At 43.9% G+C, this 14809-nt stretch overlaps 1 protein-coding gene across 1 annotated transcript in view; it reads left to right on the top strand.

Moving 5' to 3' along the window:
• The window catches only part of LOC117428490 (acetoacetyl-CoA synthetase), a 28731-nt gene that overhangs the window by 11556 nt on the left and 2366 nt on the right, over positions 1-14809 (top strand). The window contains exons 10-17 of the mRNA XM_058994200.1: positions 119-243; positions 6831-6895; positions 7231-7353; positions 10300-10413; positions 10751-10876; positions 11184-11253; positions 11790-11848; positions 11989-12191. Of these exons, the coding sequence (XP_058850183.1) occupies positions 119-243; positions 6831-6895; positions 7231-7353; positions 10300-10413; positions 10751-10876; positions 11184-11253; positions 11790-11848; positions 11989-12191 (885 nt within the window). The remainder of the gene's footprint in view (positions 1-118; positions 244-6830; positions 6896-7230; positions 7354-10299; positions 10414-10750; positions 10877-11183; positions 11254-11789; positions 11849-11988; positions 12192-14809) is intronic.

Here is a 14809-nt window from a genome sequence, read left to right on the forward strand (position 1 = left end):
CCCACTCTCCCGCTCCCTCTCCCCCTCCCTCTCCTCTCCCCCTTTCTCTCCCTCTCCCCCTCCCCCCTCTCCCTCTCCCCCTCCCTCTCCACTCCCGCTCCCTCTCCCTCTCTCTCAGACGGGCTGGATGATGTGGAACTGGTTGATGTCTTCTCTTGCCACCGGCTCCTCTGTGGTGTTGTACGATGGCTCTCCGCTAGTGCCGACTCCCAACGTGCTGTGGGACTTGATCGACAGACTAGGGTAAGGAAGACACAGACGGGGAGGGACGAGGTGTGTTGAGATATCTGGATAGCAGATAATCTCAGTAGGCTTCCTAAAGAATTGCTCTGGAAAAGGAGTGTCCAGTAATATGATGTACCTGAAAAAGATTGCTGCCGTCTCTCCGATCTGTGCCTCTTTTATGCCGCACCTTTAAAGCAATCCTTGAAAGTTTCTCAAAGTTTAGCTTGTTATGAAACGATGAACAGATGGAACTTCAATTCAAAATACATCTAATGCACCGACTCCCTCGACGCCTCCCCTGCCATGCCACTCTTCCACTGTCTCGTACTGCAAGCCTCAGATACCCTCCCAGTCTGTTAACTTCTCTGTTCTGTGCTGTTCGTAAGTGAGCTTCATTAGCCGAGGGAGAGGAGGCAAGACAGCTCCCAGTAGGATTCTGTCAAAGGGTCATTGTGAGTAATTGGTTGGGAGAATGACAGACTTCATCTGTGATATTGAGATTGACATTTAACTGTCTGGCATCGCGATGAAGGAGCCATCTGAAGTTAAAGGTTACATTTCATCCCTATTGTTTTCAGGGAAAGGTCAAAGAAGTCTCAAGAAAGCTCAAAGACAAGAAACAGGGCTGTTGTGTGGATGGAGCTTTTAAAAAGCTTTTTAAGATTTTAAGGCAAGGTTGTGTTCCATGTACCAGTAAATGGGAAGCACTTTCCTTTCTTTCTTTCTTTCTTTTTCTTTCTTTCTTTCGAAAGCGTAGTTCACAGTAAATCTGGGTGCCTGTGTCAGTCACAGTGCAGGCGAGCCTTGCTTTTGCATCTGTGTAACATCAGCTTCCTGACTTGTAATCTTGCCAGAACAATCTGATTAAATGCATTTTGTTTGCTCTATCCAGTTTAAAACGCAGTGGTCTGTGTGTGCTGTGTTAAATGTACGACGCTGTGAGATCAATGCAGTTCAGTGTAGCTGCAGCACACATTAGGGTTGTTAGCTGGCAGGTACAGCGTATTTGATCAGCAGGGAGTTTGTTTTCTCAGTCCCAGCTCTCCCTGTTCTAGATGCTCTGATGATGAGTTAATTTCCATCTTTGAATTTTAAAGAATGTAATTCCAGTGGCACAAGAAGGCTCTTTCTGGGTGGACACTCCATACAGGATGTCAGGTGACTCAAGAGCTGTTTTTATATTTGCCATTCTTAACAACTAGAACCACAGAACTGCAACAGGCTTACAGACTCCCACTAGCCCTGCTGCAGCCACGTCCTGGGCTTCAGAACTGGGTTATTGAATTCCTCTCCGTCTGCTCTGAACTGACCACGGGCACTCATCACAGCATGAATAAGTCTCTCCTGAGTCTGTTGGGTTACTGTCTGGAAAGCAAGGGCTGATTCATTTATTTAACAGGCGCCTGCTTGTTTAAATCATAAAGGAGTATTGTTTCACTGTGTTTTTATTGGAGGTTGCAGAGTAAGTACAGTAAGTGGGTCAATAAATCAGCTGGAAATAATCGGCTGGAATACATCAGGAAACCTCAGCTGGATAAAGAGCGGCGCTACTTTGATCCTCCACTGTTTAGGCAATTCAAATAGATTCAGTCTTAACAGTAGTTTAACAGTGGCGTGTCTGCTTGAACTCTATTACTAATATCTCCATTGAGGGAGGCTGAAGACCCAGCACAGTACACACTGTGAGCTTACCCCTGCCTGCCAAGCCTCAGCGCTCCCTTAATGCAGATTAAATCTACTCTGGGCTATTGTGAGAGAATGGGAGGAATACGACTCCTGTTGCAGAGCAGCCTCTTGTGAGAAATTAGAAATGGTATTTTATTGAGCTGGTGTAGCGCACGCTGCTATGCAATAAGAGTTGTTAATGCCACTGAGAGCTCTATATGAGCTCTGCAAACTCCACATGGGCTCGTGCTTTTCTTTAGTTGCTTTCCAAATTCAGTTAACTCACTTAGTAGCGTTTTCATTAACATGCATGGCAGCTATCAAAACTGTTCTTCCCCCAGTCCGCTGAGCAGCAGATCTGCGTAGAGATTAGAATTCAGAGTAAAAAGCAGGTCGCTAGAGAGCTAGCTAGATAAGAAGTGTTGAAGTGACGGCTTGAGGCCAGTGTTTCCCCTTCTGACTGAGAAGCTTGGTATTGCTAGTGCTAGAAGCCTGGAGCAAGCCCTCATGAAAAGCTGCCCGGGAGCTGAGAAATGAATACTGCAGCACGCTTTTTGAAATGGCTGTTAAGGAACTGCATGGCTTCTTAAATTAAAAAGCTAAAGTGCTTCGTGCTGTAGGACCCGACTGCATCGTGAAAACATCTCGAGCCCCCTTTCCATGAGATCCCGGATCACTGCAGGAACCTGCAGGGGGATGGAGCAGGCTTTGTGATCCAAACATCCCCAACACTGCAGCAATAAAGGGAAACATCCTCAGCAATAAATACCCAAGATGTAAATTGCAATGGGATAAGCTGGTCTCTGCAACACCCTTAAACTCACAACACACTCGAGGGGGAGGGGGGTGGGGGGGGGGGCTTCAGGGGTCTGTTTTTTGTATCGATACAGTAAAGGATCTAATTAACGCTGCTCTTTAACTCTGTATTAACCCAGCTAGGCTTTTCCCATAGGGTTGCTTTTATGTAGTGACTTATTAACATGTAATGACAATGCAAAGGCATCCGGACAGTATTACAGTGCGCCTCTTTTTAGACCTTTAAAATAGACCCCACATTGTTTTATGATGCCTGAAAGTTTTTTGAACCCAGTCTGCATCCTGACTCGATGCAAAGGAGGCCAGCGTTACGTTCAGCAGCACAGGGCTGACATTGAATACTGCTGTCTTCAGAACAGAGTTCTGATACGAGCCCCAGTTACTCCACAGCCTTGTTATTGATCTCTCTCATATTTTATTGAAATTTACACAGCGCTGGGGCTGGGGCTGCAGGAGAAACAAATTGCATCTGTAGCACAGATGTGACTGGAATGAGGACTGATAAGGGATGATCCACGTTTTTACTGCTTCTGTTCAGGAGGTCGTCCTTTATGTGCTGCTAAAGTCCTGAAAGCACGCCTTCATTTCTGTAATGCTTGTTTAAATCAGAAACCATTGAAAAGACTTGCAACATAAATGGGAAGGGGGTTCAATACAAATAATAATGCACTGAACTGTTCTACCGGGACACAATGTAATGCTTCTGTAACGCGTACCGCTGATAATAACGCAAGGGAGCCGTAGTTTAGATTTGTTCAATTTATCACAGGTTAATGCTTGCTGTCATGGTTAAGTGCCAATGATACCCTGTATTGCTATATTCACTTGGACAAACAGTTTCATTCTGTAGAACTACAGCAGTGCACCAGCAGTGGGGTTTCCTTTCTAAAACCCCATCGTGCAGCACTATCTGCATTTCAACTTTCAGAGTAAGAAACGTTTTGTACCAGGGCTTTGTCATTCTGCTTTTCTAAAAAAAATCATCCGACCCCTAAAATGGAATAGATGTTCAGGCTTTTGTTGTGTGCAGAACAAACAAATGCATACCGGTACCCGACTGCTTTTTGTGAGTCTGAATGCAACGATTGGATTTAGAGAGGAGAGATCAGGTGCTGTTCAGCAGACCATGCAGCAAAATGGAATTGTCATCTTCCAGCTTCCCCTTGCATTTCACATCATTTACTTCTTGACGGACTTGGCTCGGCAGAGTTCAATGATATGAAAAGGGCTCAGTCACTCTGTTAAGAACTTCATTTGAACTTTAAGGATACCATTCATAACACTAGCTGAGAGATTCAGGGTTTTAAGATAGTGTTGTCTTACCAAGCTATTCATGAAATCTTAATTATTCTGACAATTTGAATAAATGCCTCTGCATTGCATATGTGGTATGATGTACCATCTAGGAGACACTTCAGAATCCAGGAATATGAAGTGCATGTAGTGGCACTGTAGTTACCATGTAGTGTTTATTACATTCTCTTCTGTGGTTGAAGGATGGGACCTGATCATAGCAGGAAATACACCTTATTTTGATGTGTGTCCAATAGCCTCTTTAACATTGCTGTGAGGTTGTGCATGAAGGCGAATCTGCATTGCTATTGATGCTGATGGGCAGTAATTTGGTTAAGCGTGAAACGGGTTAGTTGCTTGACGTAGAAAAATCAACATTGTGCAAACTTGTTAACTGGGGGTGTAAAAAGAGCAGTGAAGGGTTTTACTGCTAATTGAGGGATCAATAATAACAATCAGAAATTAAACAGTTCAGTCGAATAAGCTGGTTATCAATGGAGTCTGTATACCTGTCAGAGTTTATATCAGTAACCCTCGGGACTGCTTCACTTCAACTTGCAGGGCCTGTCGCTGAACCTGATGGCTCGTTTACATGCTATCAAAACTGAATAGGCTGAATAGCTTCAAAAGAAGAATTCATTAAATAATGCTTATCCAAGAAAAATGGCAGTATAGATGTGCAAGGAAGAAATGAAACCACAAACATCACTTTTCCCATCTACACTTTGCTTCTAGTTTACCTTTGATTTAAATAGCAATTCCAGTCGTGCTGTTCTAGTGAATGCTTCACTCAGTCAGGTAGTCAATGTAGTGCGCCCTGCAGCTTGGCAGCTAGTTTGAATTATTTGTGTCTGTGTGTCTCTTTACTCAAGGCCGTGTCACTGACGTTGCAAAATAAAGATCCGCTCGCTGAAACCCTGGAGGAAAAAAAAAAAAAAAAAACCTCTGGAAAGCCGTTCATGCAAAAACATAAAAAGTTATTTTTATCTGCAATTGCAGTTAAAGTGCAAATAAATGTACTTATCCATCACCGGTTTACTGTAGAGCTTCTCCCAGGCAAGAATCTCCCAGAATCACGATTGTAAAAATATCCTCCTTCTTCTGCTTCCAATCCAAGCCCTTTACAACCTGACTGGAATAAGAAGCAGCTGATGTTACGGGAGCAGCGTTCTCCTTTGAAATCGACACTCTGTCAAGAGGTTAATGCACGGCTCCAAAGCATCGCCACAGCCTTTCGACCTGCCTGTCGACCTCCCCCCACTTATTGTCTTGTTCTGAAAAGCAGCTCCCGCTGTGGTTCATTTGCAAATGAAATGGCTTCACCTGGAAACAAAATGGTTTCTTGTAGCAAGTAATGGAAGCTGACAGGTGTGCGGTGTTAGTAACAGCTGCATGCTAAATCACTCGACTTTACTGATCTTTTTTTTTTGTAGTTCTTGCTTAAATGTTACTGGCGCTAATGACAGCGTTTCTGTTTTCAAGTCAGCTCAATTAAATAAGCCTGACTGAAACGTTCAGATCAGTTTGTTTTAATGGTATTTTTGGATGCTCTGTAAAAAGGGTAGGGAATAGAAAAGGTCTCCAGCTGGGCCAACGCTGAGGTAGAGAGAAGAGGACCAGTGTGTGGGGGTGGCTTACCTTGCAGAACAATGCCTTCACGTCACGTTCCACAGAGACATAGCTCCAAATAATCCGGGTTCAAATCAGGCTGGTCCAGTGTGAGCAGAAATGAATGAACTGGAGCGTTTGAGAATGGTAGAAGAGTACCGAGTGCATCGCTGTGCTGGTGTGGCTGCTTCGGATTTCTCATGCTTTCAGATCTAACATCACTGTCCCAGCAGCAGACTACATTCAAACTAGATCGGATATACGTTTTAAACGGGAATTCCTTAGAAAAGGGACTGGCAACAAATATAGCTTCACCCTTATTAGGAGCTTCTGTTCCCTTGCATGCCGTACCCTAACCTGTACTCCAAAGGGGGTGTATCACACCAGGTAACCTGTCATGACGGCCACGTATTGAATCTCCCAAATCAACAAAGGTCAGGCAGCAAAATTCAGAATTGTGATTAAGAAAGCGATAGTGTGTGTGTGTGTGTGCCAGTGTGTGTGTGTGCGTGTGTGTGTGTCTGTGTCAGTGTGTGTGTCTGTGCGTGTGTGTGTGTGTGTGAATGTGCGTGTGTGTGTGTGTGTGTGTGTGTGTTGTTTCTGGTATCAAGTATAAAGAAGTCTTTGAACAGAACAGGGAGGCAGAAACTGAGACCTTTAATGGAGGTGCATTGTGGTGGCACATCTGAGAGAAAGGAGACTTAGAAAGACTTTTATTAAGGCTTTTATTCACTGCACACTCTTGAGGACAGATCCACCGAAAATACTAAGAGGCGCTTTGTAATTGCGAGGTTTCTAGGAGTAAGGTGCATCTCACATATCTGTGGTGCTACTTGGTAAGGGTCCTATAATGGGCTTGTATTGTAGCCTCTTTTCTTTATCAGAGATTAAAGCACGGTATGCGTGCGTCTCTCTCTTCCTGCCTACCTGCCTGTCTCCCTGCCTGTCTGCCTGCCTGCCTGTCTGTCTGTCTGTCTCTGCCTGCCTGTCTCTGCCTTCCTGTCTGCCTGCCTGACTGCCTGTCTGTCTGTCTGTCTGTCTGTCTGCCTGCCTGTCTGTCTGTCTCTGCCTGCCTGTCTGTCTGTCTGCCTGCCTGCCTGAGAGATGTGTAGAATGAGAATATCCAGCTAGTGCAGCACACAGAGTGTAGAATAAGAGAAAGGAAGGTCGGATTGTACTGTATGCTAAACTAACACCAATGCATATTTTCTTTCTAATTGCAGAATAACTATTTTTGGGACCGGGGCTAAGTGGTTGTCTGTACTGGAGGAAAGGAACCTGAAACCAGGTAAGAGACAGCAGAATCTGTTTCAGACCCTTGCCATGTATTCAGACCTTTCACCCAGAAATTGGGATTTGGTGTCTCACTGAAAAGTGAATCCAGTTCAGACCCTTCTCTTTTTGTAAGCCTGCATGTTTGTTGGCAGTGGGTGCAGCCTGTTTGAAAACTGAATCTGTAAAGCACTTTTTTGAAAATTCATAAATCTGGATTTGCTAGACCACTTCATGTAAAACTTTTGCTTCACTTTTTATTGTTGGTGCTGCTTTGCTTCGTATTGCAGTTTAGCAGGGCTCAGTGCGTCTGTGATCCGTTTTGACATTCTGTACTTGTTCTCTTTGTAGCTGAAACCCATAACCTGCACACACTCCACACCATCCTGTCCACTGGCTCTCCCCTCAAACCTCAGAGCTACGAATACGTCTACAAAGACATCAAGAGTAACATCCTGCTGGGGTCCATCTCAGGTAGGCAGACACGCACACACACACACACACGCACACACACCATACCGTACCTGTTTCATTCGTATACAAGCCCAGCTTTAGAGACAGAACCAGCTGGCTCTAAACAGTGCGCTAATGAAAGAGCAAATTAAATAAAAACCAATCCAGCTATCGATTGACATTCCGAATAGACACTGGAAGTGAGTTCCAAAGTGAACGAGCTTAAGAACTAAATGTCCTCGCAATGCCCTAGTCTTTGAATTGCTGTTATTGGCAGATCTCTGAGTACGGACTAGATTTGTGAGGCAGGAGCAACACCATGGATAGCCTTGGAAGTGAAGGGCGATGTTCTAGAAGATACCATTAAAAAGTTAATGGTATCTTTATCCCTGAAATCTTCACATATTCTGGTAAAATTCCTGTGCTAATTATCCAAGCGGCGTATAACACACCGACTGAGTAAACGTTAACAGTTTTCTGCACGTCTCGTAACCCAGCCGTGATTAAGCATGTCTCAAATTGAATGTGAACAGTAATAACAAACAGTGGCGCGGGGTGTTATTAATTCCACAAGGCAGACCTGGGGATTAAAGGATCTGCATTCAAAAGGGAAGGATATTAATCAGATGATCAGGAGATGGGGGTGAGCAGTGTGGTGCAGGGCAACTGAGGTTCAATCCAGAATACATTACTGCGCTGTGTTAGCAGCCACAGCACAAGCTGAATCCTCTTTACAAACCCGAATGAAGACAGCTTGACGTGTAAACTATGTGGAGTAGCTGAACTCAGTCACTGAGTCGACCTGCAGACAGTAATACTCTTGCCATCTGTTTGTACAGTGTGAAGATCTGCTTACAGTCTCCATGCATTAGACTTCAAAACCCATAACCTTGTTAAAAAAAAAAGAAAAAGAAATGAAAAATGCTTTTTAGCTAAAAAAAAATAATAAAATAAGGACGCCCACCATGCTCTTTCTCCAAACAGCACGTCCTCGAGTAATCAGGGGTGCGAGTCTGCGTTTTCGGAATTGGTTTTGGCTCAGCCGATTATCCTTTCAGATCCTTACAAGCAGAACTGCAGTCTAACACAGCCCTTTCTGGAGTGCTTCACTGAACATGTGTGTCTCTCTGACAGCATGTGTGAGGCTCTTCACTGTGTCTAAAAGCTTAATCCCAGGTTTGGTCTTTGGCCAGTTAAGATCAATTCAGTAGAAACCTGTCTCAAAGTTCAGCAGCCTCTTGCAAGTTTAAAGGGAGATAGCTTGAATCAGTACTGTAACTTTGCAAATATTTTTCAAATGCTCATTTGCAGCCATGCACAGACTCCGTTTACAGTTCCTGTAGATTTCTGAACCGTCAAAGCAGGTCAACATAAACAAGTCAGGATTAATGTGCAAGAAGAACCACTGAAATGCATGCAAGATTCAAAACTCTGATTTCATTGGCAAAATAAATCTGATTTAAATGAAGCACTTCTGCACCTCAGCTGCTTGCATGGCACGAGTTATTATACTTAGTATTGGCAGGCAGCCATCGTCAAAATATTCCATCGAAAACGGGCTACAGCTTGTCACTCTAAGTGCAGGGTACTTAGGGTTTCCCCAGTCAGTTTACATGCAGAGTTTGGAAGTGTCCATTAGAGGGCGCTCACGGCACGTAATTGACACAAGGATGTATTTGTTTCTGCACGGTTCAGGGGCACTAATAAATGCATGACGTGGAATAGAATCAATAAACCCAAACGCTGTACAGCTAAACAGCACAGAACACATGGAGCAAAATTCACATGCCGATCCACACATACTTTTGTGCTTTGAAGGTTTTTTTTTTTTTTTTTCTTGAAACGAGACAGAAACTCCTGACTCCATTAGGCAGACAGGCCATCAGCGTTGCAAAATCAAAGGGACAATTCACCTAGAATCCATTTAGCTGCCCTTTATAATGCATTTGTAAGAACCTACAGTGAAAAAACTGTACAGCAATATATTTAAACTAGAAAGATGTGGGTTAAACAAGCCTCATGTTGAATCATCACAAAGCATCTCTCTCATTGTCGGATCGAGAGCAGGAGTATGGCTGGAGGACGATGTAATTTATCCACTTGGGAGGAGAGACTCATTTTACATCAGGTCTCTGGAGGTTATATACCATGTATACCTATTTATATACAGCTGCAGACAAAGCAGAAATTAGGCTGTCCTTTTTTTAGAGCATGCTAATAATAAGGACAAACCTGTAGGCTTTGTTAAATAAATGTAGACTCTCCTCTGACTTGTTTTTGCGTCCTCTGTCGTGCAGCAGTAGTTGACGTCCTTTCAGTATAAAGCATGCAGTCTCGTCCGGCTCTTGCATTAATCAGTGACTCTGTGTAGAAGCCGGGCTAATTCCCCAGTCATGCGCAATGTGGAATAATCAATGGATGGGTTTTATCTGTGCAGTTATGCGCTGGCGAACGTCAAAGGCCCTGTGCAGTCTAGACCTAGCGGATTGCATTGCATGTGTGACATTTGAAATGGGAGGAAATGCAGACTGACCTCCGATCCCTTTGAGATGGATTACAGAAGCACTTGAATTTAAAGCAGGTGCTCAGTACACAGTGCACCACTTTGCAAACTTTTAGCTGATGCAGAGAAGTGTTAAAGTATCTAGAATTCACATCAGTATTGGTCATATATTATATTATATTATAGGTCTAATGTATAGTTGTAATGTATAGTTGTTTCAAATAGCTGTAGGTTATTTATAGCAATCGTTTCTACTTTATAAATGCTGCTGATCAAGCGTTCACTTTTATAACTGATCATTGTTGCACAGCCTGCATTCCCCGATTCTCCGTGTGTAGACATGCATGGGACTTCACATAGTATCCAAAAGGGGTGTCCTTTTACTGCGGGTTACTTTCTGTGCCTGTGGTATGCAGGTTAAAGGTGCAGCTTGCAAATGAACCGCTTTTCCTCCTGTTTTTAAGGTGGAACAGATATTGTTTCCTGTTTCATGGGGCAGAACTTCACAATTCCCGTGCACAAAGGAGAAATCCAAGCCAGGAATCTGGGAATGGCGGTGGAAGCCTGGGACGATGAAGGTACAGTAAAGGCGCTATATTAGGAGTAGCAATTACCCTTTAGTGTGATGCAAGCCTTTGAGAAGCTTGCTTTAGGAATCTGTTTGTAATCCAGCTTTAAAACAAAAATGAAATGTGTTTCCAACCGCAGGACTTGGGCTGTGCCTCCTAGCTCTTAAACATAATAACAGAATAAGTGAGGTGGCAGCTGAAGTGCACAGAGCCGATCAAGACAGTTTATAGGGTTACCCAAGTGTATTTGCACATTTTGCTCTGCTGTTCCCAGTGACTTGCCTGTGCTTTTCCATGCTTTTTCGTAACGTGTCTGTGTGTTCTCCTGCATGTTCTTTGCAAACAGGGAAGCCCGTGTGGGGAGAAAGTGGAGAGCTGGTATGTCAGAAGCCCATTCCTTGCCAGCCAACCCACTTTTGGAATGACGAGAATGGAAGCAAGTACCACAAAGCCTACTTCTCCACCTTCCCAGGTACAGTAACTCTGCATCCTTTTCTGTTCACTCTACTTGCGGTCTTTTCCTCTTGAAATGCAAGCTCACAGCCGAGAGGCAGGAGGCAAGGCCAGGGCACGACCCTCTATCGCCACTTCCCTTGGAACAGAGGGCAGTAAATACCAGAGCAGCAGAGTGACCCAGACTGCTAAGCCAGCTTGGGATCAGTGCTTTAATAAAGTCTGTCTTTGCCAGAAGTTCTTGTCTTGTAGACAGCGACCGTAACCTCACACTGACCTCAGCACCCTCTCAGGTCAGAGCTGCTCACTGTTCTCTGTTCTTTTAGGTGTTTGGGCCCATGGGGACTACTGCAAAATCAACCCTCAGACAGGAGGCCTTGTGATGCTGGGGAGAAGGTGAGATTTGGGTGCCTGCATTGTCACAGCTTTACCGTCGAGCAGTGGCACTCCTCTCAAGACCCTTTTCAAATGAGCTCCTTGATTTTATTTCTTAAACCTGCAGCTGCAGCTTAAATGAAGGGCTTGAATCCACGAGTAAGTTATCTATCTCCGTGCTGTTTGCATACAGTTTCACGTCTGTAACCTCTTCAGTAACACCGTAAAAACATTTTGTTGAATTCATTTGTCTAGCTTACTGTGGGAGACATTTGTAGCCTGTGATGTGTCTGTGTGTGTGATTTAACCTCTTCTATTACCTGTGAACTTGTGGCCTTTAATTGTCAAGGGTCTCGCAGGTTAAATATCTGACTTGAAAGGGTGACAGTCTGTGTGTTTGGTGTTTAGTTTACTGAAAAAGGGCTGATACCAGACATGAGATTGACTGCATGATTTCTCTCATTGGTAATCAAGGGGTCAGGTTTGGTTAATTATGGCACCTCTGTCTGTAACATGTCAATGTTTTCTTTAATTATCCCCTGTGCTTATTTTTACAGTGATGGTACTCTGAACCCCAATGGTGTAAGATTTGGGAGCTCTGAAATCTACAACATTGGTAAGACTCCAATCCCAATCCGACTGACTGTCAGTCTGCCTATTCACACCATGCTTCAAATCCACTTCAGCTTTTATTTAGATTCCACTGCAGTGGAACAGTTTCTGACAGAGAATATCCGTCTCCTTGTCTGTCTCCAGTGGAAGCTTTCGAGGAAGTGTCCGACAGTCTCTGCGTCCCCCAGTACAACAAAGACGGTGAGGAGAGAGTGATCCTCTTTCTAAAGATGGCACCCAAGCAAATCTTCGGGCCGGAGCTGGTGAAGAAGATTCGAGACGCCATCCGGGTGGCACTGTCGGCACGTCACATCCCCGCACTCATCCTGGAGACCAAAGACATTCCGGTAAGAGCATTGGGAACTCGAGAGACGATTATCCAGCTTGTGGATCTGAATCTATCGCTCCTTACTTCAGAGATTCCATTTTATTCTCATAATTAATCAAACATCACTCCCTTTATTACCTGCTTTGACCCTGCTTTACTATTCCAGTACTGCAATAAAGGAACAGCTCTAACGTGTATTAAAAATAAATTAATGTTCAATAACATTCTGGAAAAAGTGCCAAACCCAAATGATGTCTCAGTAATGCATTGCAAATTAGTTTAGTTCTCTTGAAATATTTAAGCTAACGGTGCTTTTAAGTTGGAGACGCATGCAATCCATTACTAAGATATTTAGCGATGACTACAATTTTTTTTTAATTAATCTAATTATTCATAACTAGTATGGGTGGGTGAGTGGTTGACCCCAAATAAAATGTGTGCAGTTGGAAAGCAGATCTATAGCAGAAACAAGCCATAGACGTCCCCATTGAATTCCATGACTGTTACTTAGGCATTATACTAAACAGCAGTAACTATTACTGTTTCTAATGATAAAACAAGAGCAAGCATGACAATTTTACTAACCCTGCTTTTAGTTGAAGAATACTGTCAACCCAGATCAAGGCATACTGAGCCATGTTTCTGAGGCAGCAGTTGGTAAGTGCTTGAAGATGAACGTGCTTTGTGAACGGATCAATTGAGGAGATTGGGCTCCTTTTCTATGTTACTTTATTTTCATTAGCTCTGGTAGTTTTTAAACAGAGCTCCATGTGTTTGATTAATATCCTGGTCTCCTGTGATTTATCATGGTTAAACCATCCAGATTATGTTATGAATAGGAAGATGGGGACATGTGTTTTTCCTCGTGGGGTGTAAGCATGCAGTTCTAATTAAAACAGCATTTCAGTACCAGACAGGGCTCCATTAACCCCTTCATGCTGCTGGAACTTCAGCTTGTTACAGAGGCAGCCCATCTAAGATCTCTGTAGCTGCAGCTTTAAAAGGATTCAGCTTCCCGTACTGAGAAACACGGAAGAGTGCAGCATGTTTCAAAACAATGCACCAACATTGCATGTTTCTGCGAATGAACTCAAACCACAGTTTGCCGCGTTCTCTTCGTAGATATTTAATGGGGCTGAATTGGCATGGCACTTTCCCCCTGGGGATGTGGGGGGGGGGGGGGTCTAATCTAAAAGCACAGAATCAAGTCTTTTTTTGAAATGCTCCTAGATTCAGTAGGAGAGAATGGTGTGCTAACACAAGGGATGAGCCTTGAACATTTTAAACTTTGTTTGTACCCATGAAGTGCTGAAACAGCAAGACCTGCTTCGCCATTGAGCCAGCCTAATATGCAGCAGCAGCACCAAGTATATTTCACTTTCCGCAGAAATATATATCTGTGTATATATATGTATATATCTAAATCACGCACTCCTCGGGGGCTCCAGCTTCATATCGACCATATTGACCTTGTGAGAGGAGTCTGAAGAAAACAAGAAGAGCTCTTTTTTATTTTTTAAATCGCAGTGAGAATTCTGCACGCTAAATGTACTTGTTTCGTGTGTCTCTCGACAGTCGCAGCTGTTATGAGGTTACAGGGCGACATGCTTCGTGAAGTTAGCTCCGTATCTCAAAAAAAAAAAGTCTTTCTGCTTTCTGTTCAATAGCAGGCTGCCAAAGAAATAACTCGAGATCCAGACACCACATCTAATACTACAGGGAGAAGGGAGAAAAACACATCAACAGTTTGAGAGCACTGGCAATTAATTTGGCACGCTTCCGTCTGTATTCATAACTAGCGCATGTTACAGAATCTGCCAGTGGAACCAGAGTCTACTCTGATCAGCTCTAAAGATTATTAGCAGTTGAACACTTGGGACCCAAGCCAGATGACTCTTCATGTTCCAGACTGCACTAAATCTGAGAGTGTTCTGATGGGGTGGGAGGAGCCAGGCAGGCAGGTGCACATTGCACCCTCCCCAAATAAACAACTTGCAGCGCGCTGATTAAAACAACTGAAAAAGCACTGCTGAGCCATTTCTGCTTGAGCATAATGTGAGCTGCAGCATGTAAATAGCGCTTGCAATGAGCAATCCCATTTCTCAATCCCTTTCTCGTCTGTATCCGTGCACAGTCCAGTGTGAAACGGGCGCGCTAACGCACGGATTGGTACCATTAGGAGAGGTCAAAGGACGTCCGTTCCTCTCCTGCCTGAGCGTGTCTGGCGATGTGCAGCTCCCAGGTGTACCCTGTTCAGACCCTGGATTGTTGATTTACAGAAAGCTGCGACAGCATCCAAGCATCTTGCTGATCTCTCCTAATGATGATAAAGTCCATCGCGTGGAAAATCCATCATATTTATCCAAATGAACGTGTGTGGGTGACGTTCTCCAAGCTCTGTGCTGCAGCTGGTCATTATGAAGGGAGCAAACACCACATTACATTTCTGAAACGACTACAAGCCCCGAAATTGTTGGATCGTAGGGACTGGGGTATTAGGGTGAGGTTGTGTCACCATTGCCTATCCAATCAACTGCACCTCTTTTAAAAGGTCTATGCGCTTCAGGTGAGAGGCAATTGGCCACTACATCCCCTCGCTATAGTTGAATAATAATGGATGTTTGTGTTCTTGCTTTC

The sequence above is a fragment of the Acipenser ruthenus genome, chromosome 21, assembly GCF_902713425.1.
Source record: "Acipenser ruthenus chromosome 21, fAciRut3.2 maternal haplotype, whole genome shotgun sequence".
NCBI lineage: Eukaryota > Metazoa > Chordata > Actinopteri > Acipenseriformes > Acipenseridae > Acipenser > Acipenser ruthenus.